Source organism: Carettochelys insculpta, chromosome 4 (genome assembly GCF_033958435.1).
Source record: "Carettochelys insculpta isolate YL-2023 chromosome 4, ASM3395843v1, whole genome shotgun sequence".
Taxonomy (NCBI): Eukaryota; Metazoa; Chordata; order Testudines; family Carettochelyidae; genus Carettochelys; species Carettochelys insculpta.
In genome coordinates, this window is record NC_134140.1 from 131,766,283 (window position 1) to 131,793,399 (window position 27,117).

Below are 27,117 nucleotides of genomic sequence, written 5' to 3' on the forward strand. Positions count from 1 at the left end.
CTAACAGGGCTACCCCTCCGATACTTTCTCTTCCCTATCTCCCTACTCCCTTCTCTGTCTCTCTCCAGTCTTGTCTGCTTGGATGGCCTGGGGCTGCACTGTGCAGGGGGGACCTAAGTAACCAGTCACCCTGGAGCTCAGAGCTGTGGAATCCAGCAACCCTGTGCCTTAGAACTAGCTGTGCTGGTTTACTTAGGAAAAAGTTGTTGTAACTTGCGATTTTTGTGGGCAGGGCAGGCTCCCAAAACCTCCATGTCCCTCCCATTCTGTATTATGCAAATTGGCGTGTGCCAATCAGGTCCCAGAGGCGTTCCTTTGTAACAGGGGAGGGTGAGAGAGTTTAGGAGCTGTGGATTCACTGGTTCATTGCTCTCCCGACTAGGTATTGGCATGTTTGCCTAGGTCAGAGTAAGCCACACCTCTGATTTTTGTGATACAGGGAACTTTTTCATCCACACACTCTCGGGGGAGTTTACTGGGGCAGAAATGGAATTTTCTCACTATCAAGCTGAGTAATTAAGTCCCGGAAGATCAAGGACACGCCTTTATCTCTTTTTTTTTCAACTCGGGCGGGAAAGTCCAGAGTTCCTGTGATTTCCATGATTCATCATCAAAGGTTCCAAGCCGGTTATTTACTTTTTTAGTCTGGGCAGGAAGTCTGAGCTCAAATAGGTGGAGAGATGGGAGTATAATGCGGTGGTGCGTTTGAGTTCCTGTTGGGTGTGAGGTGATTTTTTTTTCCCCCCAGGTGCTGCAGCTGTACCTAGCCTGGGAAGGAGAATTCCAGCTTCAGAGCCTGTGATCCCCGGGGTGGACGTGCCAGAGCCAGAGCCATGCTGCAGCAGATCTTGGCAGACATGTACGTTGATCCTGAGCTCCTGGCAGAGCTCAGTGAGGAGCAAAAACAGATCCTCTTCCTCAAGATGCGGCAGGAGCAGGTCAGGCGGTGGAAGGAGAGAGAGGCTGTGGCGCACGAGACCTCGGTGAAGAAAGCCACCCCGGGGAAAGGTAACTCGCTCCCCAGCACTGCGCTTGCTGCCTAGGAAGCACAGCTGTTCCAATGGGCCTATGAGCAGCAGGTTGCAAACCTGGGAGAGTGGGTCGAGTTACGGGCAGGAGTCACTCTAGTTTTTCCATCCATGGGCAGTATAAGTTTTATTCTGTGCCGTAAGGCATGTGCGGCTGTGAACCACCCATCGAAACTCACGCTGCTGGCTGTGGGCCCTCTGCTGATCAGCCAGGCAGCACCTGGCTCTTTTCTGGGTGGCTGGCCAAGAGCTGAGCTCACAGGGAACACTGGTTACCGCGCAAGGATTAACACAGGAAAAATCCATCTCCGAAGAGATGGCTAGTGACACAGCCAAGGCGCAGGGGTCAAGCCCTACCCCTAACAGCGTCTCCAGGTCCTAGCCTTGGCGCAGAGTCGCTCAGTAACCTTGGGAAGATCACTTAATTTCTCTGCCTGTGAAAATGGGACCTGTGCTGGAGTGGGGGATAGGTGTATGTACGCAAGTGGCTCGCAGAGGGTGTGGGGCTCCTGCTGACGGTAACAGGGGTGACCAGGTGACACCTCTGCACTGCAGACAAAGGAGGAGGCAGAGTCTGAGGGGTTTGAATTGGAACTGGGCCTTGGAAAGCAGTTAGTCTGGGCTGGGAGAGAGACAGAGATAAAAGAGGGGGCAAGGCCCCGGCTCTGGGGGCGGGGGGTGCCCCTGGGGACCTTCTCTCCCCAGCATGGATTGGACTGGCTGTCCCTGCCTGCTGTACTGACTCTTCTGTAAGATGCTGAGTCCTGTCAGCTAATAAACCCGCTGTTCTCCTGCTGAGTGAGAGTCGCTCCTGCCTGAGGCCGGGGTGCAGAGCCTGGGGACCCCCGAACCCCATTGCAGGACCCAGAACCCTCCCCTTGTCTGCTTAGCCTGTGAGCACTGTGCAGCAGGGCCCCTGGGCAAGGGAGGCGCTTGTGCCACCGTGATAGAAATAATTAACTCGGTACCAGGCTCTTCAGCCACCGCTGCTCTGGGCTGACACAGTGGGGGGGCCTCAGGTCACGTGCAGCCAAACAGAGCGTGTTGCATTCCACCCTCTGCTCCAGGAAGCTCAGTGGCTGAAGGATTTTAAGCAGGCCAGGCTGGGCTGAGGGGCTCTCCCTTCAGCAGCAGGGAGCAGCACCTCTGCAGCAGGAGACACCCAACGTTAGAGGATCCATAGCTGGGGTTGCCTGGGGATTTGCATTGGCGGGAACCGTCCTTCAGAAGCACCTTTCTCTGCCATTCTCTTCCCACTCCCCATAGGCCTCGGGGTCGCTCAAGGGGGAGGGAGCTGCTGAGGCTGGTCTTAGCTGCTGAGAAAGCAGCTCTGTCTCCCCTGCCCAGCCAGGTGCTCTCCTGTAATTAACAGGTGGGGGAAATGGGCTTTGAGGATCCACAGGGAGCAGGCCCCCAGAGAAGGGGGCGTGAATGGGTTGGGAGTATTTGGAAAGGAGAGGCCCAGGACTAGGGCTGGAATAATAATGAGCACAAACCCCCGGTCTTATCTAATGCTTTCCAGCTGTAGATTTCAAAGCATTTCCCCCAGGTGGTCAGCATCTCTAGTTCCAGGTCAGCATAGGGAAACTGAGGCACCGTGCTGCAGTGACTCATCCAAGGCCATCCAGCTAACCAGCGGCAGGGCTGGAAATATAGTCCAAGTCCCCCGAGTTCCACTCTAGCGCTCAGTCCGCTAGACCATGCTGTCTCCTCTGTGGCCTGCCCCTGTACCCTGCCTCTGGGATCACACCCTCCTGCACAAGTAGCTCCATTGACTACGGTCTGTTTGCTTGTGACGTAAGGCCCTACTTGTCTGGGGGAGGGGATCTGAAGGTGACCCAGGCTGCTTCCATTTGAACTGAGTGGCTTTTTGCCTGCAGCTGGGCACATCATGTCAAACTGAGAGCACATCCTCCCCCCAAACACTCTGCCTGCCCTGTCCAGGACACAGGTCCCACCAAGGGGTGACGCATTCCGGGCTGCAGACCGCACCAGGGTGAGGCTTTGTTACCGCCTGCCTGCCAGCTCGTGTTTAGGGGCAGTTGGTGTTGCCAACAGGTGTCTGTGTACATGTGGTCTGGGACACACTGAAAGTCGTTGCTGTCAGCGGTCATCCCTACAGCTGGGATAGCACAGTGGTTAGAGCAGTGGCCTGCTAAACCTGGGGTTGTGAGCCCAGCCCTTGAGGGGGCATTTAGGGAACTGGGGCAAATGGATTAAAAAAATCTGCCAGCGATGGTGATAGGCCCTGCTGTGAGGGAAGAGGGCTGGACTCAATGACCTCTGAAGGTCCCTTCCAGCTCTATGAGATGGGTGTATCTCCATATATATATATATATAATATGTATTTCCCAGCCAAAGGGCTGACTCAATTCCCAGAGAGCCTCATCCCAAGGTTGGCTCCTTCCTCCCGTCAGGTGAAAGAGGGAGTAAGAGAGATGCTGGAGGAGGGGGACAAAGACAGGGAGAACATGCAATTAGATTGGCCTTCTCTTTTATAGTCCAGTCACCCTCTGAAGTGTGTTTTCCTGAGGGTCACCTCCAGAGAAGATTCCCTCCTGCTGTGAAAGAGGTCCCATCATTTGTTCAAGTGCAAATCGAGTTGTTCCCTCCCTACCCTACCTCCCCCACTTTGCTGTCACTCGACTGGTGATTCTCAGCCAACTCTGTTGTAGCATGGGTAGAGGTGTCCGCTTGGCCTTTGCCTCCAAGGAACAGGTTTGGCCCCGGTCTGGTGAATTTCAGCGTACGTACAGAAGTCTCCGTGTGACGCTGCTACACGCTTCACCACGTGCTTGACCCTTGGTGCGCCGGGTGTCCCTGTTCTGGGAGCCCCTGTGGTACAGAGGAGAAGTCCAGCTTTGTCGGGGAAACAGCAGTGGAGAGACCTGCTTCCCCTGCGGCTTTTCTCCACCACTCCCGTAGAGACACTGTCAATGCCCGGGAGCGGCGCAGGGCACAGAGTCGCACCTGTTCCTGGGAGGGGGGCACCAGATAAGCCCCTCCAGCCTCCCCACGTCCCAACCCCACAGTGCCCTCCCTGGCCCGGCAAGATCTTTAATCCGGCACGCCCTATTTCCCTGGGTCACTGGCGTAGCGGCTCAGGCGTTCTCGATCAGGGGTGGCTTGTAGAAAATTCGCCTTGAGAGGTGTTATCTGGAAGTGATGGGTATTTCAGGGTGTGACCTGAGGGATGCGTTCAGGCGCAGGGGGGCAAGGGGTCTGAGAGCCGCGGGGGTTTCTGAGGCCAGTGCCGGGTTTGTCTTGCAGCGCATGGGAAGACGGTGAGGTGGAAGCTCGGTGCAGATAACGAAGTCTGGGTGTGGGTCATGGGCGAGCATGTGTTGGACAAGCCGTACGATGTGCTCTGCGAGGAAATCCTGGCTCAGAGGGCTCAGCAGCAGGAAACAACAGGCCCCAGGTACAGCAGCACCTGACCTGGCCCTGGCCCCAGCAGCCGGTTGGACAGGTTTGCAGTTACTTCTCCGGTGGGTGAGGGGAAGGTGCTTTTTAATAGGCAACAATCAGTGCGAGATGAGAGGGGAAAAGGAGCGCTGGGCCACAGCAACGTTCCGTGTGTTTATCCCACGCGCTCTGGGGGATTTCGGCATTGCTGGGATTTCTCCGCCCACGTTACAGCCACAGGGAGGCACTGGGTCTCAAGTGCTTCGTAGGCCCTAGAGCCTCACCGTAATAGGGTCCTAATTCCCACAGATTGCTGGGGAATCAGGCTCCAATATAGCCAGGAGGAGCTGGACTTGGGCCCTAAAATGGGGCGCTGGCATTGCAGGGCCCAGGACTAGGACTCAGTGCAGGGCCTACAGGGAGCCAGAGGGAAGGCTTCTTGCCTGTGAGGGGGAGTGCTGTGTGGGCAGAGCGCTGCTGGGGAGGGGGTACCACGCCCCTCCAGGTGGCAGGCGGGGCAGGGGGAAGCTGGGAAAGCCCTAGGCAGGTAGCAGGCAGTGGCCAGCCATGAGGAAAGCGCCTTGGGCCAAAGCATCATGGGGAACTTTTATTCAACCTTCCTGGCTGTCAAGTTTGCTGGCTGGCTCTGGGGTCCTGAGCCGGGGCTTCTTGAGCATCCTCCACCAGCTGCTAGGAGTTGTACCGTCCTCTGAGCAGGCCTGCGCCTGGGCTGCCTCCTGGACAAGCGCTCTGATGGTGCCGGCCTCGGCCGTAGCGCCCAAGCAGGGGGTTCGGTGTGTGTCTGAGCAGATGAGACCTGCGCCAGCCAAGCCCTTTTCCCCAGCTGGCCCCTGGGGAAGTGGGATGGGGGAAGCTTGGCTGCTGACGCTAAGCAAATCCCTGGAGTGAGTACGTCTACTACCAAACGAGTTGCATAAATCAAGGGGGATCTAGTGCCTGGGAAAGGCTCTGGTTGGGTTTTTTTTCCCTGCACCGTGGGCAGCTGGTGTGTCCCAGGCCGTTTGCAGCTGGCAGAAGATGCACTCTAGGGCTAATGTGGGGTCTCCGGTTGCCCTCTCTCCCCAGCATGAAGGAGCCTCTCTTAGCCCTGCTGCCACATGGGATGCTAATCCCAAACCCGTGCCGGTGCTTCTGAAAAGACGGCCATTTTGAACAACCTCTGTTTACGGTGCTATGGGAGGGTCTCGAGAATGCTGGATGGAGAAGCCACTTGGTCACTGCCACAGCTGGTGTTCAGGGCACGATTGGTGTTGCCAGTCGGTGCGTCTCTGCATGTGGTCTGAGGCACAATGAAAATTCATTGCCAAGGCTATGCTCACCTGTGGGAACTGCTGCTGGGCCCTGGCATCGCTGCCTTCTTGTGTCATTTCCTGCCAGTCACGTGGAAGGCAGAAGGCTGTTGCGTCTAGTCCAAAATTCCTCCTTGTGTCTTCACAGAGGAAGTGAAACATCCCTTAAACCATCTGTTCCATGGTCCCAGGGCTCTCAGCCAGCAGCTCTGCAAGGGGCAGCTGCCAGAAAGGAGGAGGAAAAAGCTGGAAAGAAGGCAAAGGAAGAAGGGATAAGTGCTGCTGAAAGGGCAGGAAGTGGAGATCACGCTCAGGTATGCGTTTTCTGTTCTCGCACTGCTCAGATGTCAAAAGTTCCCAGGCGGAGGGATGCAAGGACTGTGTCTACACAGCAGAGTGATTTGGACTAACAGCTGCTATTCTGAAATAACTCTGCAAGCGTCTATACAACGCAGCCACTATTTTGAAATAGCTGACCGTTTACTTCCAAATCGGTAGACCTCATTGTACAAGCAATAGCACCTGTTTCAAAGTAGGTATTTCAAAGTAGAGGCTGTGTAGACAGGAAATAGGAGCTATTTCAAAATAAGCCAAGGGCTCTGTTTTGAAATAGGCTCTATTACGTGAAGACATCTTGTTTTGAATAAGGTCTGCTTATTTAATTGGAGATACACATCTCCTAGAACTGGAAGGGACCTCAGGAGGTCATCTAGTCCAGTCCCCTGCCCTCTTGGTAGGACCAGCTACTATCTCTGACATCTGTTTGCCCTACTCCGTAAGTGGCCTCCTCCAGGGATTGAGCTCACAACCATGGGTTTAGCAGTCTAATGCTCAGACCACTGAGCTATCCCTCCTGTGTCATCCAGGGCTTCCCTGTAGCGTAGACGCATTATTAGGGAATACCTTATTTTGGAATAATAACTCTGGAATAAGCTGTTCTGGAGTAACTTGGCTGTGTAGACATACCCAGAACTGATGGATTGAACTGTGAATTGGAAATAACCATGTGATTTTTATAGGCTTCTTTTGTGCATGGTTTTGGAAAAGCCATGCAGCCTACCAGAGCAGCGTCCTTAAGAGAGGAAGGATAGACTGTTGGCCAAAGAACTAGAGCGTGCTGGGGGTCTGAGCTCTGTTCTGGGCCATTCCACCCTCGTTGTGTTGTTGTTCTGTGCCTCAGTTTCCTGTCTGTAAAAGGGGATTTCACATCCTTTGTCAAGACTCTGAGCTCTTTGGGGCTGGAACTCTCTCTCTCACAGTTAAGTCTGTCCAGGGGCGCTGGTCTCAGTCTGGGGCTCCTTGTGCTACTGTACTTCAGAGATCAAAATGAACCCTGAAACTTCCTAGTTTCTGAGCTATCAGGAGTCATCTTCAGAGCCTCCTGAGCTGTTGCTTTGAGGGTGTCCAGCACATCATTTTTCAAAGCCACATTTCAGGTGACACAACAATTTCAGTGGTTTTTATGTCCCTGCACCAAACTAGAGCAGATTAAACTAAAAACTCTGGGCCAAAATCTGTTTGACTCCATTGGAGTGTCTCTAGCTCTCCACGGGTTGCATTTGAGCCACTGATTTTATTTGGTTAGGTGCATAACCCTGCAGAGTCAGGCTTCTGTTGAGAGCAAAATGAACCCTGGTACATCAGAGTTTTTGATGGAGGTTTTGTGATAAGACTAAAAGTAGCTGGAGATGAACATGTTCAAAGTTGGATTTTTCTCCTCAGCGTTCAGGTGTGGAATGAGATCAGTGTCGGTATGGGTGGTTTTAAAGGGTGTGCTTCTATTTCTTTTTGTAAAGCTAAAACTCCTTTACATCTTAGAAAGCTGGATAGGACTTGGCTTGTTTAGAATGTTTCCTCTGACAGTTTTACTGTGGGGTTACAAATAAATTGTTTTAAAGTGGTTGGAGAGAAATCAATGCGTTATAGCGTTAGCTGCTTACCATTATTCATGGAGGAAATGGCTGCTGAGTTCCACGTCTGTTGTCCACTTGCATTGCTGGCATGCTGAAGGCCTGAGCCAAAGGCCACTGAAGTTAGCGGAAAGATTTCCAGTGAGTCCAGGGGGCTTTTGGTGAGGATGGGGTGTTCAACTTGTGGCTCCAGAGCTGCGTGCAGCTCTTTAAGGACTTCTTTGTGGCTCCCAATGCTATAATTGCAAAGTGCAAAAACACCCTCCTGATTATTTTCAATAAACATTGAACATCTAAAAGCCCAACAATGAACGACTCCTATCTAAATAGCAAATGGTACGTGAGCTCAAAACATTGGATAAATCCACCTTTAATACGTGCAGTGCAGTGTGGGTTGTGATGCTGTATCTGTTTGTTGATCGTGTTGCTAATAGTCTTGATTTTGAAAAGGAAGAAGCTTGCGGCATTCCTGCCGTGAAGGGCAACACGCATTTTAAGAAAGAAAACTGAAATTAAAGATGAAATAAAACTGGCATAATTGAAGTGGGTTTGGGAGTGAAAGTCAGGAAGGCAGTGGTACAAACACACACATGTGAAGTGTGAGGAAATAGAATATGTAAAAAGTTTGTGAATGGCCTGCGGTAAACCGTCTCAGAGAGGTAGCTGTGTTAGTCTGTAAACATGTCACATTACAAATCATTGTGTGGGCTGTTCTTAAAATAGGGATTACAAAAAGTACAGTTTGGTGTTATTTACGAAGGACTGTCTCGTATTCATATGCATTGCGGTTCTTGAATTATTGAGTTTTTTACCAAATTCAGAAAAAAATGGCTCTCTTTGGTATTTTGGTTGCCGACCCCTGGGTTAGGCCCCTAGTTGCAATGGTACACAATAGTGACAACCCTGTGTCCAAGTCCACACGTCGCTGTATCATCCATGTACAAAGACAAGGTAACCCAAGGCTTGGTTTTGACCCCCATTTAGCCTGAGTTGACAGCAAGGCATCCCAGCGTGATCTATTGCCAGCTCTCATAGTTTTTAATGGAAGGCTTCCAACATGTGGGCGTTTTCTTAAAGTCTCGGATCCTGGAGTCATGGGATTAGGTCAGGATCTCGGCTATCTTTGCTCATCGAAGGAGGTTTTCATTTCTCATGGGTGCAGAGAGAAGCTTAAAAATATGAACACTAAAGGCTCAAAAGCAAGAAGAGAGAGAAATCTGCCCACCCCCCAAGTTATTTACAAATCTCAGGGTCTGTTGAACCCTCCAATGTTTTTTGAATACCCAAATCTGGCAATCTTGAGACATAGGCCAAGATGTGGGACAGGCACTGTCCTTTCTGAGGCTTGTCCTTTTTTCAGACCTCCATTGTTGTGTAAACTATTAACAGCTGTAACAACATCTGAACAAAGGGGACTTTTAATTTTTGCTTTGTTGCTCCCTGGGGCGAGGTGAGAGGTTTCCTTTTCCACATCTCTCTCTCTGCCTCTGAGCAGAGCAGGGCAGTCTACCGGTGTTACACAGAAGGGGAAATGTTGGTTCTGAAGAATGGGGTGGGAGGGTTTGGAGAGAAGCCCAGCTGTGTTTGTCTCAAAGCACAAGAAACCCATGTGCTGGGGCAGCTGGCAAGCGTTCTTGGCAAGCAGAAAGGGTGGTTTCAGGGGATCAGTCTGGAGTACTGACATGGTCCCTGTCCCAGTGGGATCTGAGCACCTTGCACTCTAACACACACATCCTCCTATACAGCTGTTCTTCCCATTGTGGGAGTGGGGACCAAAGGACAGCAAAGCAAAGCGAACTGCCCAAGCTCACACAGGGCATCTGTTGCAGAACAGGCCCTTGAACCTGGGCCTCCCTATTTCTAACCTGGGGGCTCCCTCTCCTCTCCACTCAGCCACTGCCTGGAGGAGGCCAGGCCTTGAGGTGAGGAGGCTGTTCTGCCTCCATGTCCCTGCATTTGGTCTTGCAGCCTGTTGAAGGCGAGTTGCGTTTGGAGGAGAGGGCTCTGGAAGGCAGAAAGTGGCTCATTCGAAGACACACTGAGCTCCTGCAGGCTACAGGGGGTCCCTTCTGCTCTCTTTAAGTCAGAGGTCAATGGGTCAAAGCTGCCCCTGCCCTTCTGTTACCCGGCGTGAGGCCTGAGCCTCACTGAGATGCCGCAGGCAAGGAAGGATGGCCATGCGGTTCAGTGGAGTGGCGTTCGTGGGAACTGGGTTTGCCATAGAGTCTGTGTGTGTTAGGGCAAGTTGTCTAATCTGCCTGCCTCAGTACCTCCTCTCTGAGAGGGGCGTGCTGGTTCTGCCTCTCAGCCCTTCTGTGTCCCTTTGGGCTGTAAATTCACCATACAGCCCCTAGCACAATCGGGCCTCAGTCTTGATTGGGGCCCACTGGGCACTAATGTAAAACCCCTTTTCATCACAAAAGAGACAGACCCGCACGCACCGCCAGGGACGCGGACAGTGTGAAAAATCCCATTTGACGATGAGCTGCAGGGTCTGGAGCAAACTGGGGGTGTGTGTTTGAGATTCCCAAGGATGGAGCATCGTGTCCAGGGACCAGCTACAGGAGGGGCATTACAAGGGCTGCCACATTCTGGCCATCTGGAGATGCTAAGAAGAGGGGGACTTTAAAGGAAACCTCCAGCCTGATGTGTGAGCCCAGTGCTGGGCAGGGGCGTGTAAGGAACAGGGAGGCCTGGGAACAGCTCCAGAGCTAATTCTGCCTTTGTTTGCCATTGAACTTGTAGGCTGCCCTTGCTACAGGCAGAGATGTGCGCCAGCTGCTGGCAGATGCCAAGGCTCAGACGAGGAGGTCCGGCTCTCAGCAGGTGAGCAGTGAGCCTGGCTGGTGGTACAACCTGTGCAGGGGCTAGACTCCGCCCTTTGGGACCCACAACTGGCATATTCGCTCCCAGGGTGGTTACAGGGTGGGAAGAACCATTGTCCACACCCTCTGCAAACAGGCATGAATGCATCCCCGCTGTGCTTGGAACTGTACAGATGCTCTGGGAGAGACCTGCCCACTCCTGCCCCAGGTCTGACTGGACAAGGCTTTCAAAGCCCCTACCTCAGCCCCAGGTTGCACACCAGGAACGGACGGGAGATTTCTGTGGGAAGTAGACCTGGCCAGGGCCTTCTGTCTTAGCTTGCCTAGCTCCAAGTAAAACAAGGGGGGAGGGACAGCTCAGTGGTTCAAGCCCTGCCCTGCTGAACCTGGGGTTGTGAGTTTGATCCCTTGAGGGAGCCATTTAGGGGATCTGGGGAAAATACACTTCAAAAATATCTGTAAGGGCTCATGATAGATCCTGCTGTGAGGGCAGGGGGCTGGATTCAATGACCTCTGAAGCTCCCTTCCAGCTCTATGAGATTGGTACATCTCCATGTATATGTAACCACCCCACTGGAAAATCTAACCCCAGGTCACAGCCACACACCCCCTTCCCACAGCAGTGAATTCCCTGCTGTTGAGGGGCCTTTTCTTCTCAGCTCACTGGCCCCACCCTGCAGCTGGCACAGCAGGGTGGGGGCTGCCCCCTTTTCAGCACAGCCTTCATCTCCACACTCTACTCTCATTCTTCTCCTCTCCGAGCTGAATGGCCCGTTTGGGCAGTATTCCATTTGCCAGGCTGTCCTGCTGAAGCAGCACCGTGCCTGTCCTGTGGGCAGCTGTGCCCAGAGCAGAGACCTCCCAGGAGCTTTTCATTGACTCTGCACTCGCTCTTCTCTACAAACAGCTCTGAGACAGGCTCAAGAGGCTCTTAAACCCAAGCTGGCAATGGAAGAGGACCTGGTGTGTAGAGCAGCTGCTCTGCTCTGCGTTGGGCTGCGCTGAGGCTGAGACATTTAATGTCCCTTCATACCCCTGTAGCTGATCTGTGCAGCCTGTGCCCATGAATGGACCCAGAAGCCCCAGCTGCAGCGGGGAACTGGGAGGTTCTGTGTCTTGGGGAACCCCAGTTGTTTTGCAGGAGATGCTAAAGAAATGACTCCCCAGTCTCTGGAGACTGCTAAAGGCTGTCAGTAGAAACAAGGCCTGGCACCAGGCATTAATGCAGACTGCCTCCTAACAGGGGACGATGGATCTAGGACAGAGGAGGCCAGAAGGGCCGGGAACATCCACAGAGAAGGCCCTGAACCTTAATGCCAACCAGGAGGAGGCCCGGGTGCAGAAATTGGACAAGGACGACCCCGAGTGGCAGGAATCCTGTAAGAGTTGCTGGTGTTGCCCTTCTTTATATTCTCCCCTTTCTTCTGCGGCACTGGAGCTGATGTACAGGGCCTTCGTTAACGCCCTGTCACTGGAGAGCTAAGCTGGCCCCGCTGGCACATGGCTCTGCAGCGTGAAGAGTAGAGGGGGTTGGACAAGGGGGTTTGGGTGCCAGGGCAAACACAGCTGCTTAGAGGTCAGTTTCCCTTCAGAACTGCAGTAGCAGGTCAGTCTGCCAAAAAATGTGTGAAACAAACATCTGTCAAGTTCTGGATTGGAAGGTGCCTGGCGGGGAATCTCAGGGCTGGCTCCCTGGGGCTGGGCAGAACTGCTCCCCTCTAGGTCTGTCATGCCCTATGGATTCCAGAGCTTGGCTTCTCTCCTGGGGCGGGTGTCTCCCATTGTGCCGGGCAAGGTGGCATTGCCCTACAGTTATGGGTCTCAGCCTGGGGGCTGCTGCCCTGGGTGTCCAGGAGGTGGTGATGGTGCATAGCAAATGGCGGACTGCAAGCTCGGATTTTTAAAACCCGAGGCAGAGCTGTTCTTACCCATCGGCAGGAAAGGCAGCTGCATTGGGCACCGGGAAATTTGGGCCACCGCTGGGTCTTAACGTCCCCCCCAACCACAGGCCCCTTCCTGTCCCTGTTCTATGCCTCTGCTTCTGCTGAAGAGGGTCTAATTAACTGAAGGATGGGAAAATCCCTGCCCACCCTAATAGCACAACCTGGGAAAGGGCCATTCCTGTGGTAACAAAGCCATTTTGCAGGCATGTGCCTACCCATCAGTTTCTGAATTTTCCACAGGACCTTAGTTTAAAACTTTTTTGTTTTAAAACTGTTCATTAATGAGTCTCAGAAGCCTATCAGATTACATCTCTAACAAAGCGATCGTGTTGTCCCCCCACCCCGCCCCCCCGCCCCCGCCCTCCCCCACCGGGTTGCTATTGGGCATAGAGGCACCAGTTTAATAGTATTTCATAGGGCCCCATAAACCCTCAGGACGGCTCTGAAACCAGATCCTTAAAGTCAGGCCGTACCAAAGCCACTGAATAATTGGCCTGATTGTCACAATACCGAGCCTCTGGCGGCACCCGGCGGGATGCGGCGTATTAGTGAAACTCCGACGTCGCTTAGGTAACTCCGGCTGTGCGGGTGCTGGCCCCGCCCCCAACCTTCCGCCACACCCGTTTACTGCCAGCCTGTGGTGGGGGCCGTGTGTGTGTGTGTGTGTGTGTGTGTGTGTGTGTGAGAGCGAGAGACACTCTACAGCAGTGGTGCCCAAGCTTTTCCCGTCATGCCCCCTACCTGCTTACCAGTGATGAAATCTGTGCCACCCCACCCCCCCTCCGTCACCACTCACCCAGTGGTTCCTCGGCAGAGGAGTGGTGGGGGGAGGCTGGGCTGGGGGCAGAGTTAAGGGGGCAGAGCTGGAGCTAGAGGTGTCCTTAGGGCAGCAGGTAGCTCTTGTGCTTCCGCTGGCCAGGGGGCGTTACAGGAGAGCTCCCAGCGGGAGCTGACGCACAAGCCTCCCTTCTGCTCCAGTGAGGAAATCCAAAGCCGCCGACGAGAGGAGACGCTCCCTGGCGAAGCAGGCCCGGGACGACTACCGCCGGCTGTCGCTGCAGGGCATCCGCAGAGGGAAGGTGGTCGAAGTGTCCAAGAACTTTGGGGGCCAGGGGCCCAGCTTGCTCCCCCGACCTCCCCTTCCACCGAAGCCGAAAAACCCGAGCACTGGGCTCGTGAACGGGAAGCCCAACAGGTAAGAGCTGCCCCCCAGTGACGCAAGCAGGGATGTTGTGCGGGGGGGGGCCAGGTAGGGGCATGTGCCCCCCCAGTGCCTTGGGTGGGAGGAGCAAAGGGCCACCCAGCTGTGTGGGGCATCCAGGGGGCTAGCAGAGGGGCCTGGCACCTGCTGCAGGGGTCAGCCCCACCCCTGCTCTCCCAGCCATGTCGCTCGGGACAGGAAGCAGAGTGATGCGGCCTGGGGGGGCAGAGCAAGCTGGGGTCATGTTGCTCCACTTCCCGTCCCAGTGCTGCTAAGTGCAGGGGGCTGCACCGGACCTCCCTCCGCCCCCGCCCCGGCTAGTCCACGGGCCACCTCTGAAAGGGAACGGGGAGGGGCATGGCCTGGGCTGGAGGTTGGTGGTGTGGCTGGTGGCTCCTGGGTCTCCCCACACCAGTCAGCCCTGGATGAGTGTCTGGGATCGGTCTGTTGTAACCTGGGAGTGGTCGGGGGCTCCTCGGCCTTAGAGACTGGTAACCTTCATAGGCTGCTGTGCCCGCTTTCATCAGGCGGGGTCTGCGCATGCCGCATGCTCTGCCAAGGCGGGTGTGACGGGTCTCGTCCTTGTTAGGGAAGACGGTGACTAACCCCGACTGCTTCTCAGTGAAGCATTTAATGAAGGATCCGGATCCGGGGGTGTGACCCCGCCTCCGGCTTGCCCAGCCCGTCTCTGCCAAGTGTGCACCTTGGGCTCCCCTGACACTGTTCTCCTGCAGTGACCCGACTGGACTCACGCTGATTCTGCAGCCAGCCCTGGATGTGGGGGCTGCCTGGCCCATGGGGCCAGTTCCTCAGCGGGGGTGTGGCTGCCTTGTTCCACAGAAGGCAGCCTGGCCCCCTGAAGGGCTGGCTGACCTCCCTCGAGCCAGGCCGGTCAGGCTTGTGTTGGGACTGGGGGAAGAGCGCATGCTCTGCGGGGGGTGGGGGGGGTGGCCTCTCGGGGTGCGGGACTGCAGGGGATGCTGCCCAGGGCTGCAGCTGGGGCAGAGCTTGGCCAGTGATTTGGTGTTGGAGGCTGGGACCCCCCCAGGGGCTCCCAGGTCTGCTCCGGCAAAAAGTAACTTGTTTGGTTTCATCTTCAAAGCCCTATATGGCCTGGACCCATCTCCTCCTCTGAGAGATTCCCCTCCCACCCCTGCACAAGGAGGGGCTCTTGGCAGGGTGCCCTCCAAGAGCCCCTGACTGCGGGAACTTGTTCTGCCCTTAGAAATAGCCCGTTACTGGCCCGCCAGCTGTGCGGCAAGGTCCCTGTGCTCTCAGGACTGGGAGGGTGCACTCGCTTGGGGGTGGGACTCAGGTTTTGCCGCTGTGGGCATGTCATTAACACTGAGAGTGAAGCCAGCCAGCGGTTGTTCGTTGGCGTTTTGAATGGCTGGAAAATGGCTTTGTGGCAAAGTGAAAATCTTCACCATTGTTCTCCATTTTTGTCAATTGTTCAGTTTGATCCGAAAAAAAGGAGGGTCTCTCTGGTTTGGCAAAAATCTGGGGAAGAGAGATTCTGGCCAACTTGTGTTTTCAGCATACAGTAAATGCTTTCCTATCCAGCAGTCCCGGGGCTGGGAGGTCACCGGATATTCCGGTATTCTGGATAGCAGAGAGGTAGACCTAGCAATGAATTACACTAGAGAAAAAGAAGATTAGATATTAAGAAACAGACAAAAATGTATGCAAAGTACTTCGTTTACCAGCAGCAGTGGAATTGTACACTGTAAACTGACACTGTCTTTGCTGTATTTACGTTCACTGTACTGTACTTCAGGAAAACATGAGTAAAATCTACTTATGGTTAAAATGCCAGTTATATGAGAGCTCTGGCTGATAGAATGCCAGGTATGAAAGAATTTACTGTAGTCTTCCCCAGAGGAAGGGAATCAATACTCACGGAGGCAGCTGCAGCTGCAAGTCTGCGTCCCAGCTGTGTAGTTAAGAATTGTCAACAGAGCCAGGCCACAGTGGGTACCCCAGTTAATGCTATGCTGACAAATTACCCCTCCTGTAACCCACCATTAATATAATGCTCACAAATTACTCCTCCAAAAAGAGCTGTATCAGGCTAGCTTTCATCAGTCTATCAAGAGAGCAGCAAAGCCCCGAGATCTAAGCAGCTGCTCTTCGACAAAGCTAAGTCAGGTGCTCAGAGGCATGAAGGTGCCTAATTGCCATTGATTTTGATGTTACCTTGGGGCACATGGGCCTCAGACATGACAGGGCTGAGCACAATAGAAGAACCTGTAGAGCCTGTGAATTCTGACTGCCTGGTACAAACCCTGTGTCTCTCGGCCCCACAGGAATCCAGGCGTGCAGAGGACCACCTCCACTTCCACCCAGGAGAGCATTGTTAGGTGGTTTAAAGAGGAGCAGTTTCCTCTTCGGGCCGGTTATGAGAAATCCACGGACACAATAGCACGCTGGTTCCATGGTGAGTACTGCAGCCTCAAGGAGAGCAGTCAGTGGATAGCCACCCCACCTCTGGACCTGTCCTGGTCGGAGCGATGTCTCCAGGTGGTGCATGTCCCTACAGCACAAAAATAACCCACGCTGAGCACATCCAAACCACAGCTCGCCATTGTATCGGATGGCCCTTGACCAAATCTCACTGCCGCAGACAGACGGCACCTTCCCCAGTGCTCAGCACAGCCAGCCTCCCACTAGTGGGAAATCTTCAGCCAGAGCCTCACTTTCACATGAAGGACATGGAGTGACCGTGTGTTTTAAAGGCATGTGCTAAGTGCTTTACTGGACTGGGGCCCAGAAGATCATTTCCCATAGGGCACAGACCCTTGGACTGCAAACCCTTTGGGGTAGGGCCTGCTGGCTGGGTCTGTGTGTGCGCAGCCCCTAGCTCAGCGAGGTACTGGGCTGGGACTGGGGGTTTTAGGACCTACGACGATACCAACAAGAGCCGCACCAAGGAAAGGCAGAATCCAGGCACAGGCTAGAGCGATGACCCAGAAAGGGTAGGAATAAATTTGGGCAACCTCTTCCACTCCATTAAAGATCGTGACCGTCAAGTGCTTTGCTGATGTTCCCCCTGTGCAAGGAGACCTGGCGAGGGAGGCGGCGTGGGCAGTGCAGAGGTGTGAGACGGGCACTCAGCTCTCTTCCTGGTTCTGCCAGAGACCCGCTGCAGGGCTTGGCCAGGTCGGTTCCCCTCTCTGCTCCTCTAACCATGAAGCCACGGTAGGCAATCCCCATGCAGAAGAAGGAGAATTATTTCAACCCAAGAACATCAGGCCTGGCCAACTGTTTTGTAAAGGTTGTGCCAGTCACCCAAGCTCTATGGGTCTGTGTTGCTGTACCCCACTAATGGGATCAAGACAAGCAATGGGACTCAGCCTCGCAAAAGGGGCAGCTTGCTTCCCACCCGGGAGGAGGGCACCTCAGGTAGTTCGCTGTTCTAGATGGACACTTGTGCCCACACAGCAAATGTAATTCACAACTCGATACTTCTGGCTGCTTATTGGACTGGCCTAAAAGACCTGCCACGTTCTGTCCAGGAGCTGCTGTTCTTTTAAGCTAAACCACAGCAGGCAGCAGAGCTAAGGTGCTAGCATGGGACTCAGCTGACCTTGGTTCCGCTCCTCAGCCACTGAGCTGGGGCAGAGACACCTCTGCTCTTTGCCTCCCTCTCCCACCAGCACAGTGGGGTTCGCGATGCCAGCCCGTCTTCAGCAACTGCTCTGGGAGCTGCAGAGGACATGAGCCCAGCGTGTTCCTTGTGGGACAAGTAAGGCTCCAGTCCAGCATGTGTCGGAGGTGGGTGGCCACAGAGCAGCTGAGCCAAGCGTTCTAGGACATGCAAAAGAAACAACTCAAACATGTTCACGTGCTTGGGGCCCTCTTTTGAGCCCTGCAGGGAGGAGTCTTTATTCAGGGTGGAAAAAGAGCACATCTGCAGTCAGTACTATTCACGTGCATGGCACCGACAGGTACGCTTACACCGCAGCCAGCAGGCCTAGCTGCACTAGCTCTGATCTTGTTAGTGGAGCTAAAAACCGTAGCGAGGGAACCACGGCTACCTGCTGCTGGTCTGCCCTGCCTGGGCCGCAGTCACGCCTCGGAGTGCGGCATGGCCATCTCCTGAGTCACTCGCTTGCGCACACTGGTCACATGCAACAGGTGGTGTTTGCCAGGCTGCTGTGACGGCCAGCGTGCGCCAGGACGCCGGGAGTGCGATGAAAGACTCCGCAGGTGCAACAAGGCTGTGGTACAAAAGAGCTCTGCACAAGCAAGTCAGGCGCCGTGTGCTCTGTCTTCTGACACGTGGCCGCTGTCAGGGCAGGTGACAGCTTTTGCTGGAGAGGAGTTAGCAGTTAGAAGAAACTATAAATCATGGGTGAGTGGAATTACAGAAGCCCTCGAGGGCCTCCGGAGGCTGAGACTTGAACAGCAGCCTAGTCTAGCTAGACTAGGGATGTATCTGCTTCCCTTTTCCCGCTTTGCCTGGCTGTGTCACCTCACCTCAGCTACTGCTCGGCCCCTGGTTGTCCGGCCACATGAGCTAGGCCACGATCGGGCCCAGAGCAGGCGGTTAGGCTGTGATGTGCTTCTGAGACGTACAGTGATGGAAATAGGGTGGAAGGTTACAACAGCCTCCTCCTTAGCATTGTTGCACCCAGCCCATCACCCCCTTGCCCCCAGCTGTTGCTCTCCTGTAAGGGCTCTGCTTTGGTTTTGGCAGGGATTCTAACCCGAAGCCAAGCAGAGGCGCTGCTGAGCAGATCGGTGCCCGGGAGCTTTCTGGTCCGGATCAGTGACAAAATCAAAGGCTACGCGCTCTCCTACCTGTCCCCGACGGGCTGCGAGCACTTTCTAATAGACGCCTCCAGCAACTCCTACAGCTTCCTGGGAGTGGACCAGCTGCAGCACGCTACGTTAGCCGACCTGGTGGACTACCACAAGGTGAGCCCCTCCCAGTGCTGGTAGTTAGAACTTATCTTTGTAATGGGCAGAGGCTCCCTCTGGTTGTAGAGCACCACGCACATGCTACCCTCACGCAAATGAGAACTACCAGCAGGCAGAGGCACGTTTATCAACAAACCGCCCTTTTTTGGTAACCTTGTTAAATGATTTGGGGTTTTCCCTAGATTTTTCCCTTCTGCGAACCAACTGTGTGCTGGGAACTATAGGGTTACACAGCAATAAATCCCTTTTCCATGTGATAAGAGCAGGGCACCACAGAGGGAAAGGTAGGACAGTGCAGGGTAGAGGGAAGCAGACTGGACCTTTTCCATATCATTTGCCATTGCTTCTGAGTCCACATCTTTCACGAGCCAGAGTAGCAGTCAGCGGAGATAATGAAGGTCATTAGTGGTTAGCAGAGGGCTAGTCATTTGGGGTAGGGGTTGCCCGGGTGTGGGCAGCGCCCAGGTCACACACCACACCAGCCCTAGTGTAAATGCATCGGTGACGCTTACTGGGTACTTGGCTTTGTGCTGCCCCTCTGCACAGGACTGACCTTGCTCATCTGAGAGCTCCTAATACATTCATTTGCTCTGAGGAGTCCTTCCCTGGGCACTGCAGTCTGGCTCCTGGCTTGTGCCGGTCGGACGAGACAGCCAACTAGTAAAGACGTTCAATCCAGTGTGTGAAGCAGGAATGCAAGCCGAGCTTGTTTCCGCTGGATTCCCAGGTTGCAGTGTCAGTTGATGAGAGGACCGCTCCTCCAGACAGGAGGCACCAGCTTGCTGAATGTACTAACATGTAAACTTGTTTCCAAGCCTGTTTTGCAGAGAAGTAATTAGTTGGTGTTCAGAGAAGGGTAAAGGACTGGTACAAAGCCAGCCTGCTTGTTCCATATACGTTCACCAACAGGACCCTCAAATGCTGCTTCGGCTTCATCCTGTCCCTCTCCCGAGGGTGAATTTCACCCCACGTTCAACCAGACATGCCCAAACCTCTCATTTAAATAACACTACAGCTCCCCACGCTGGGAGCAAAGAGGTGCAGCTGTCTTTAGATCTCCCGCCCCTCTCCAAGCACGGTGCTTTAACAGGTGAGAATCCACTTGCTGCTACTAGCTTATGAGAGCTGAGTGAGAGAGAGCAGCAGCTGGAAGAATGAGCTCCCACAGTGTAGGAGGGGCCGAGAGAGCTGAAGCAGGAGGGTGGGGTTAACTGGTTCACTTTTGGTAAGCGAGCGAGCCTTGGTGCCTTGCCCTACCTGTGTTGCGGCACAGGGAAAAGACCCACTCTTCTCCAAAGCGGTGACCATTGGTAGGGGGCTGATGCCAAGTAGGAGTCAGAGCAAAGTGTTAAAGCAGGGAAAGAGCATCTTTGCGGGCACGCTTGCAAACCTAGTGAGGAGGGCTTTAAACTTGGTTCGCTGGGGGATGGTGACAAGCGCTGAGGTAAGTGGGGAAGGAAGAAGGTACAACAAAGGAGGCCTCCTGGTTCAAAAGGAGAAAGTAGGTCAACCAGTCACTTATCTAAGGTGTTTGTACACAAATGCAAGAAGCCTGGGGAATAAACAGGAGAAATTAGAGGCCCTGGCACAGTCAAAGCAGCATGAGATGGTTGGAATAACCGAGACTCAACGGGATGACTCACATAACTGGAGCACTGTCAGGGAAGGTATCAACTGTTCAGGGAAGACAGGCGGGGGAGAAAAGGAGGAGGAGTTGCAATGTATGTGAGAGAGCAGTATGATAGCTCAGAGCTCCAGTATATGGAAGGAGCAAAGCCAGCTGAGAGTCTTTGGGTTAAGCTCAGACACGGAAGCAACAGAGGTGATGTGGTTGGTGGCTGCTGCAGACCGCCAGATCAGGTAGATGAGGATTTCTTCAGACAACTAAGAGAAGCTTCCAAATCACAGCCCTGGTTCTCACGAAAGACTTTAATCACTCAGGCATTTGTTGGGAGACCAGCAGAGCATGAAGTTTTTGGAGAATGCTGGGGAATAACTTCCTAGCACAAGTGCTGAAGGAACCGACCAGGGGCTGTGTTTGTGAGCAGCAGGTCAAGCTGCACAAGGAAGAACTAATAGAAGAAATAGCAGTGGGTGGCAATCTGGGCTGCAGCCATCATGAGATGGTAGATTTCAGAATTCTGACAAAAAGAAGAAAGGTGAGCAGTAACAAACAGACCCTTGATTTCAGAGCAGACTCTGACTGCTTGAGAGAAGTGATGGGCAGGATCCCCAGGGAAGCTAACATGATGGGGAAAGGAGTTCAGGAGAACTGGAAAAATTTTACATTGGTCTTATTGAAGGCACAGGAACAAACCGTCCCAATGCACCGTGAGAAAAGCAAATATGGTAGGCAACCAGCCTGGCTTACAAGGGGAATCCTTGGTGAGTTTCAACTCAAAAAGGAAGCATATAAAAATTGGAAACTTGTACAGATGACGGAGGAGGAGTATAAATATATGGCTGGAGAATGTTGACAGGTAATCAGGAGAGCAAAAGCACACCTAGAATTGCAGCTAGCAGGGAATGTGAAAGGCAACAAAAAGGGTTTCTATAGGTATCCTAATAATAAGAGTTATCAGGAAGGGTGTGGAGCCGTTACTGGATGATGGAGGTAAGCTGGTGCCAGATCATGGGGAAAGGCCAAAGTGCTCAGTGTTTTTTGCCTCAGTCTTCACAGAAAAGGTCAGCTCCCTGGCTACGGCACTAGGCAATGCAGTATGGGAAGGAGGTGGGCAGCCCTCAGTGGGGAAAGAACAGGTTAAGAGCTATTTAGAAAAGCTAGACACACACAAATCCGTGGGTCTGGATTTAATGCACCCAAGGGTACTGAGGGAGTTGGCAGATGTTACTGCAGAGCCTTTGGCTGTTGTCTTTGACAGCTCACGGAGCTCTGGAGAGGTTCTGGATGATTGGAAAAGGCAAATGTAGTGCCCAGCTTTAGAAGAGGAAAGAGGGAAAATCCAGGGAACTATGGACTGGTCAGACTTACCCCAGTCCCCGGAAAAATCATGGAGAGAATCCTCAAGGAATCCATTTTGAAGCATTTGCAAGAGGGAAAAGTGATCAAGAGCAGTCAGCATGAATTCAGCAAGGGCAAGTTGTGCCTGACCAGTAGGATTAGTTTCTATGATGAGAGAACTGGCTCTGTGGACATGCGGAAGTCAGTGGATGTGATACACCTTGACTTCCGCAAAGCTTTTGATAAGGTCTCCTACACCATTCTTGCCCATACATTAAGGAAGTATGGACTGGATATGTGGACTGTAAGATGGATAGAAAACTGGCTTGACAGAAGGGCCCAACAGATAGTGATCAATGGCTGAATGTCTAGTTGTCAGTCAGTTTCAAGTGCGGTGCCCCAAGGGTCAGTTCTGGGGCCAGCATTGTTCAACATATTTATTAATGACCTGGATGAGGGGATGGATTGCACCTTCAGCAAATCTGCAGATGACAAAAAGCTAGGGGTACAGGTAGATACGCTGGAAGGTAGGGTTTGTCTCCAGAGCGACCTAGATAAATTGGAGGATTGGACCAAAAGAAATCTGCATTTGTCCTTGATGAACTTTATCAGAGTCCTGCACTGGGATGGAAGACTCCCAAGCATTATTACAGGCTGGGTGCCAACTGGCTAAGTAGCAGTGCAGAAGAAAAGGACCTGGGGATTATGGTGGATGAGAGGCTGGATATGAGTCAACAGTGTGCCCTTGTAGCCAAGAAGACTAATGGCATATTGGGGTGCATTAGGAGAAGCATTTCCAGAGAAGTAGTTATTCCCCTCTACTCTGCACTGGTGAGGCCACATCTAGAGTATTGCATCCAGTTCTAGGCCCCGCAGTACAGAAAGGATGTGGATGCATTGGAGTGGGTGCAGTGGAGGGCAATGAAAATTATTAGGGGGCTGGGCCACATGACCTATGAGGAGAGGCTGAGAGATCTGGGCTTATTTAGGTTACAGAAGAGAACACTGAGGGGTGATTTTTTAGCAGCCTTCAACTTCCTGAAGGGGAGCTCTAAAGACGATGGAGAGAGGCTGTTCTCAGTAGTGATGGGTGGCAGAACAAGGAGCAATGTCTGAAGTTACAGAAGGAGAGGTTTAGGTTGGATATTAGGAAAAACTGTTTCCCCAGGAGGGTGGTGAAGCACTGGAATGCGTTGCCTAGAGAGTCAGTGGATTCTCCATCCCTAGAGGTTTTTAAGTCCTGGCTTGACAAAGTCCTGGCTGGGATGACTTAGTTGGGGTTGGTCCTGGTTTGGGCTGGGGGTGGGACTAGATGACCTCCTGAGGTCCCTTCCAGTCCTAGGATTCTACGATTCTAGGATTCCGTGAAAGCTGCTGGCAGCCTGAGGGTGTTGGATTTAGTCATTTAAATGTGACGTGAAGCCCGTCCGAAGCACTAGAGCTGGCAGGGCAGTACAGGGCTGGAGCCAAAATCCACAGACGTCTGGTAGTCTTTGAAGTGTGCCCCGGTAACGTAAATGAAAGACAATAGAGCAAAGTCACTGCTGGGGGCTCAGAGTCCATGGAAAGACATCCTTTGACCCTTGAGACTGATGTCTCAATCAGCGCCTAAGACATCTGTGTTTAATTTCAAATGGTGGAGACTAATGTCAGTCCTTTGGCCAACAGGAGGAGCCCATCACTTCTGTGGGGAAAGAGTTACTGCTTTACCCATGTGGCCAACAGGGTCCAGAACCTGATTACCTTGATCTCTTTGAGTGAAAGCCTCCACTCCCACCTTGTGACACAAACACCCAGGCCTTCCGTGTGAATGGACGAGCTGTCATTCGAGAGACTGGGCCCCCTCACGCACAGCCAGAACCGATCAAGTGAAAGCACCACTCCGCCGGCTGGACTCAAAAACGTTTACCAACGAAGCTGCGAAAGGGCAGTTTTGGTTGAGTGCTGCATTTGTTAGCAGCATTAGGCTGCAGAATTCAACAGCCTAGCAAGCTGAGAAGGAGTGCTAGCCTTGGAAAGAGCCTATTGTGAAGGAAGAGACTACCCTGTCTTATAGCAATAGTTTGTGTAAATACCTCTGGGCTGTCTTTGATGAAGCTGCATTTTGCCCTCAGATATTGCAACACGAATTGCCATTAAATGCAAGCATGTGGGAAAATTTGCAAGATGTGCCGTGAAATTAGTATTTGAAACTCAGAATGAAGTCACCTCTGGATCAAGGAGGTGATTTGGCCCCTACTGGTAAGTTGCGTAATTGCAGGTCAGTCCTGCAAGAGGCGCAGTCTTCTGGAGTCAGCTGGAGTAGAGGACGTTCAACGTGCTGCAGAAATAAGTCCACTGTAAAACCCACCCCATGCAGAAGGGTCAGCACAAGACCTGTATAGCGCATGAACCTATCTAACTCTGAACAGAGCGGTTCAGTGGGGCTTACCTTTGCATGGGGAAGAATTAAGCCCTGTGGAGATGGGAGGAAAACAGCTAGTTTGTTTAAATAAAGAAACCAAATTGGAATCTGGTTGAGACATTAACTCCCGTGCACGGAGCCAAGGCTATTTTACATCCAGTTTCCTGGGCAACCTTTTACTGTTAATCGCCAGTATTACTCAAGCCTAATGAGGATACGAACAAGGAGACATGCCTGCCAACAAAGTACCTAGTCTCTCTTCCATAATGTACCTATTTACTGAAGTCCTGTGTACGAGTCTTGTCCAAATCACACTAAGGTGCATTTCCGAGATAGCTGGGCCTTCTGCTTCTCTTTGATGTAGCATTTCAGCTTTGTTTCTCACCGAGAACTGTAGCATAACATATCTAGGTATAGACTCAGATTCTAAAAGGTGTCCTGTCAGTACCAGGATTGGTGGAGCACGTTATGAAAACCAGACATATTATCTCCTTTTACTACAGTGAATGACAACTTACAAACTTGGTCATCTTCAAAATAGTGGACAAAAAATTCGGTCCAGTTACAGGTTAAATTACTCATCCATTTCTCTTCTCCCATGTGGCTTGGGGTTGTTCTGCACAGCTTAAGAAACCCATCAACATAAAGGCCCTCAGGTCAGTTTGAAAGGAGTATCCGACACCTTGTGTTTGTTCTGTGCTCCATCACCCCAAGTCGCCAGGGTAAGATGGTGTTCTAAAAGTAATACACTTCAGCTCAGCAACAAGAGATGGGCTTGATGCAGACAGGACTGGGTGATGTTTTTATGCCCTGTGCTAAGCAGGAGGGTCAATCAGATGACCATAATGAGCATGCCTGTGCTGCACCGCCAGTTGCCGCAGGGTAGAGGGAGCCTGCCTGCCTGCCTGCCAAGTGCATCATCACATTGAACGTACTGAGGAGTACGTGTGGGGTAGCAGTAGTTTGTGCCGCTTTGCCAAGCCACAGCAGTTGCTGAAGCATGCTGGGCTCTAAAGCTCTTGCAGCCCCACTCGTGAACATGCTTAGAGCCATCAGTCCATACTCAGCATGTCATGTGTGATCGTGCACTGTGATCAGAGAGCTGCTCTGAAACTTGACACCACTCGTTAGCAAAACTGGCACTCTGGGAGTCAAACACCTGCCTGTCTTCATCAACCTGGCACTTTCCTTCAGTGCAGGTGGGGTATCTGAGCCCAAGGAAGCAAAGCTCCTTGCTACGCCTGAGACCCTGGTGTCTTCAAACAGTGATGCACTTTCAAACAACATCCCAGTGCAGTGATAATGGCTTATTGTGGAGCACTTCAAGTATTTTGAGGAACAAGATGTTTTCTGGTTGAGGAGAGGAGCGTGATGGCCAAACTCCCAGCTCTGACAGTAGTGGCACTGCAACACTTAGCCGTGCCAGGAAACAGGCGAGGTGCCAACCCTCCTTCTCATCTTATAAAGTGTGCCTGGATACAACAGATGCTGCGTAAATAACCCTCGGTCTCTCCCTCTCTCTCTAACCTGGCAGACCAAAACTGCAATGGTTAGCAAAAGGGACACTGCTACAAATCAGTTGTTGCTCTATAGTTCAATTGTTTGCAAATTGCACAGTCATGTCTCATGTATAAATTCAAACTAGTTTACCTTGCCAGGGAAGAGAGGATGGATAGTAACACTGTGTAACTGTTACTGTCATTGGTAACCTGTCCCAGTGTTTATCACCACACTCTAATTTTGCACATTTTTCCTGTAACTGTTCCATGAACTGCACCGACTTTTACTCTAACAAAACCATACGCGTAACAATAGGTTTCCTGCACAAGGTACGAGCCTGGGCAGCTGGAATAGGGGCTCTGCCTCCTAGCTTGCCCCTTGAGATGAGCATGTCAGCTGCTTTGCGTTTTTTGAGATGTTGTCCGTCCTCCTCTCCCTCCCCCCACCCCTGCACACCTGAGCTCAAAGGTAGCAGCTTCTTCTAGCGCTGGGACAGTGCAGGCCCCAGTTTGATGTGCCTATGTGAGAATTCTTGCTTTGTGTTTGTGCACACAGGTGACAGGGTCAGTGGTCCAGCCCGTAGATGCAAGAGCAGGCATTCCCCATAGGGGTGTGATTAACAAAGGTGCTGTTCTCTCACTCGTCTCCCTGCTCCTCTCTTTGCTTTATCTAACTTCTCCGGTGGGGCAAGCTGCAAGTTCCAGCTGCTGCAGTTAATTACAGCTTCCTGAGAACAGCACAGCACCTGCATGCTGGCTGCCTTCCGTCCCTCATCATTAATTCAGTGCTCCAAACCAGTGTCTGCATTAAGGGGGCAGTAAGCTGCTGCAGCAAGCAACAGAGTGATTGAAACTGTTGTTGTGGTCAAGGTGTGGCCCGATTACAGCATAGTCATTAAAAGCTTGTCTTGCAGTAGCGGGGAAGAGGCTGGGTGAAGACACTAATCCAGTGTCAGAGGCAGGGATAGATTAAAATGTAAGAAGTGCTCAGGGGAGCACAGTCAGGCCAGTCACATTATGGGGTGACAGGTGCTTGGGCACACTCCAAGGCACTGTACCTAATCTCAAGTCAGTTTCCTAGTGCGGTGGAGATGATGCCTGTGGAGGAGGGGGTGTGATTTAAATAAGCCTGTTGATTGGGTGCACTGGTTTATTGATCATCTCTTAGTGGATATGAAAACAATGTGTCTTGGGCACCTGCTCATGAAGTGTTAGCTTGCTCAGACAAACATCTTTGATAGGTCCTACAGCAGGCTCTGAAAGTCTTCCCCTAAACATTACAGTGCTATCCCTCTGTAAAACAGCTGTTTTGAGTCCAAAGCCTTCTCGCTGGTATTTTTCCACCACACATTTAAAGGCAGGAGAAATGCTAGGGCTAAACTCTCTGAATGATATCCCTTTTGCTCCGGAGTCCTACAGTATAATCAGGTTGTAAATTCTGAGCTCTTGTCACACAAAACCTATTACTCATTTCTAACAAGTTTTAAAACAGTTGAGCACAACCCTTAAAATGAAAGATGTCAAATGAAAGCTGGTACTCACAATAAGGCATCCTCTGCAAACAAATGCTTTCCAAGAGAGATAGTGGGTAACATGCCTGCTGCACACTATCTGTATGCACCCCGTTTTATATTCACTGTTACACTGCTGGCTTGCAGGCTTCCTTCCCCTGGCTTGCTATGTGGTAAATGCACAATGACAACTTCC

General features: G+C 52.4%; 1 protein-coding gene across 1 annotated transcript; it reads left to right on the forward strand.

Annotated features, from left to right (window-relative positions):
- The first annotated feature begins 378 nt into the window (after window positions 1-378).
- SH2D4A (SH2 domain containing 4A) lies at window positions 379-27,024 on the forward strand. The gene is made up of 9 exons (XM_074993856.1): window positions 379-1,008; window positions 4,299-4,449; window positions 5,892-6,057; window positions 10,399-10,479; window positions 11,722-11,857; window positions 13,400-13,616; window positions 15,929-16,059; window positions 18,322-18,542; window positions 23,176-27,024. The coding sequence occupies exons 1-9, from the start codon at window positions 834-836 to the stop codon at window positions 23,266-23,268; spliced, it is 1,371 nt and encodes a 456-aa protein (XP_074849957.1). The 5' UTR covers window positions 379-833; the 3' UTR covers window positions 23,269-27,024.
- Window positions 27,025-27,117: the final 93 nt, after the last annotated feature.

What these genes read in the sequence shown, in the direction of transcription:
- SH2D4A (XM_074993856.1), top strand. Translation starts at nt 834, where the DNA reads ATGCTGCAGCAGATCTTGGCAGACATGTACGTTGATCCTGAGCTCCTG. An exon ending in GGAGGTCCGGCTCTCAGCAG is followed by an intron (nt 10,480 to 11,721) that starts GTGAGCAGTGAG and finishes GCCTCCTAACAG; the next exon opens with GGGACGATGGATCTAGGACA. An exon ending in AATAGCACGCTGGTTCCATG is followed by an intron (nt 16,060 to 18,321) that starts GTGAGTACTGCA and finishes TGGTTTTGGCAG; the next exon opens with GGATTCTAACCCGAAGCCAA.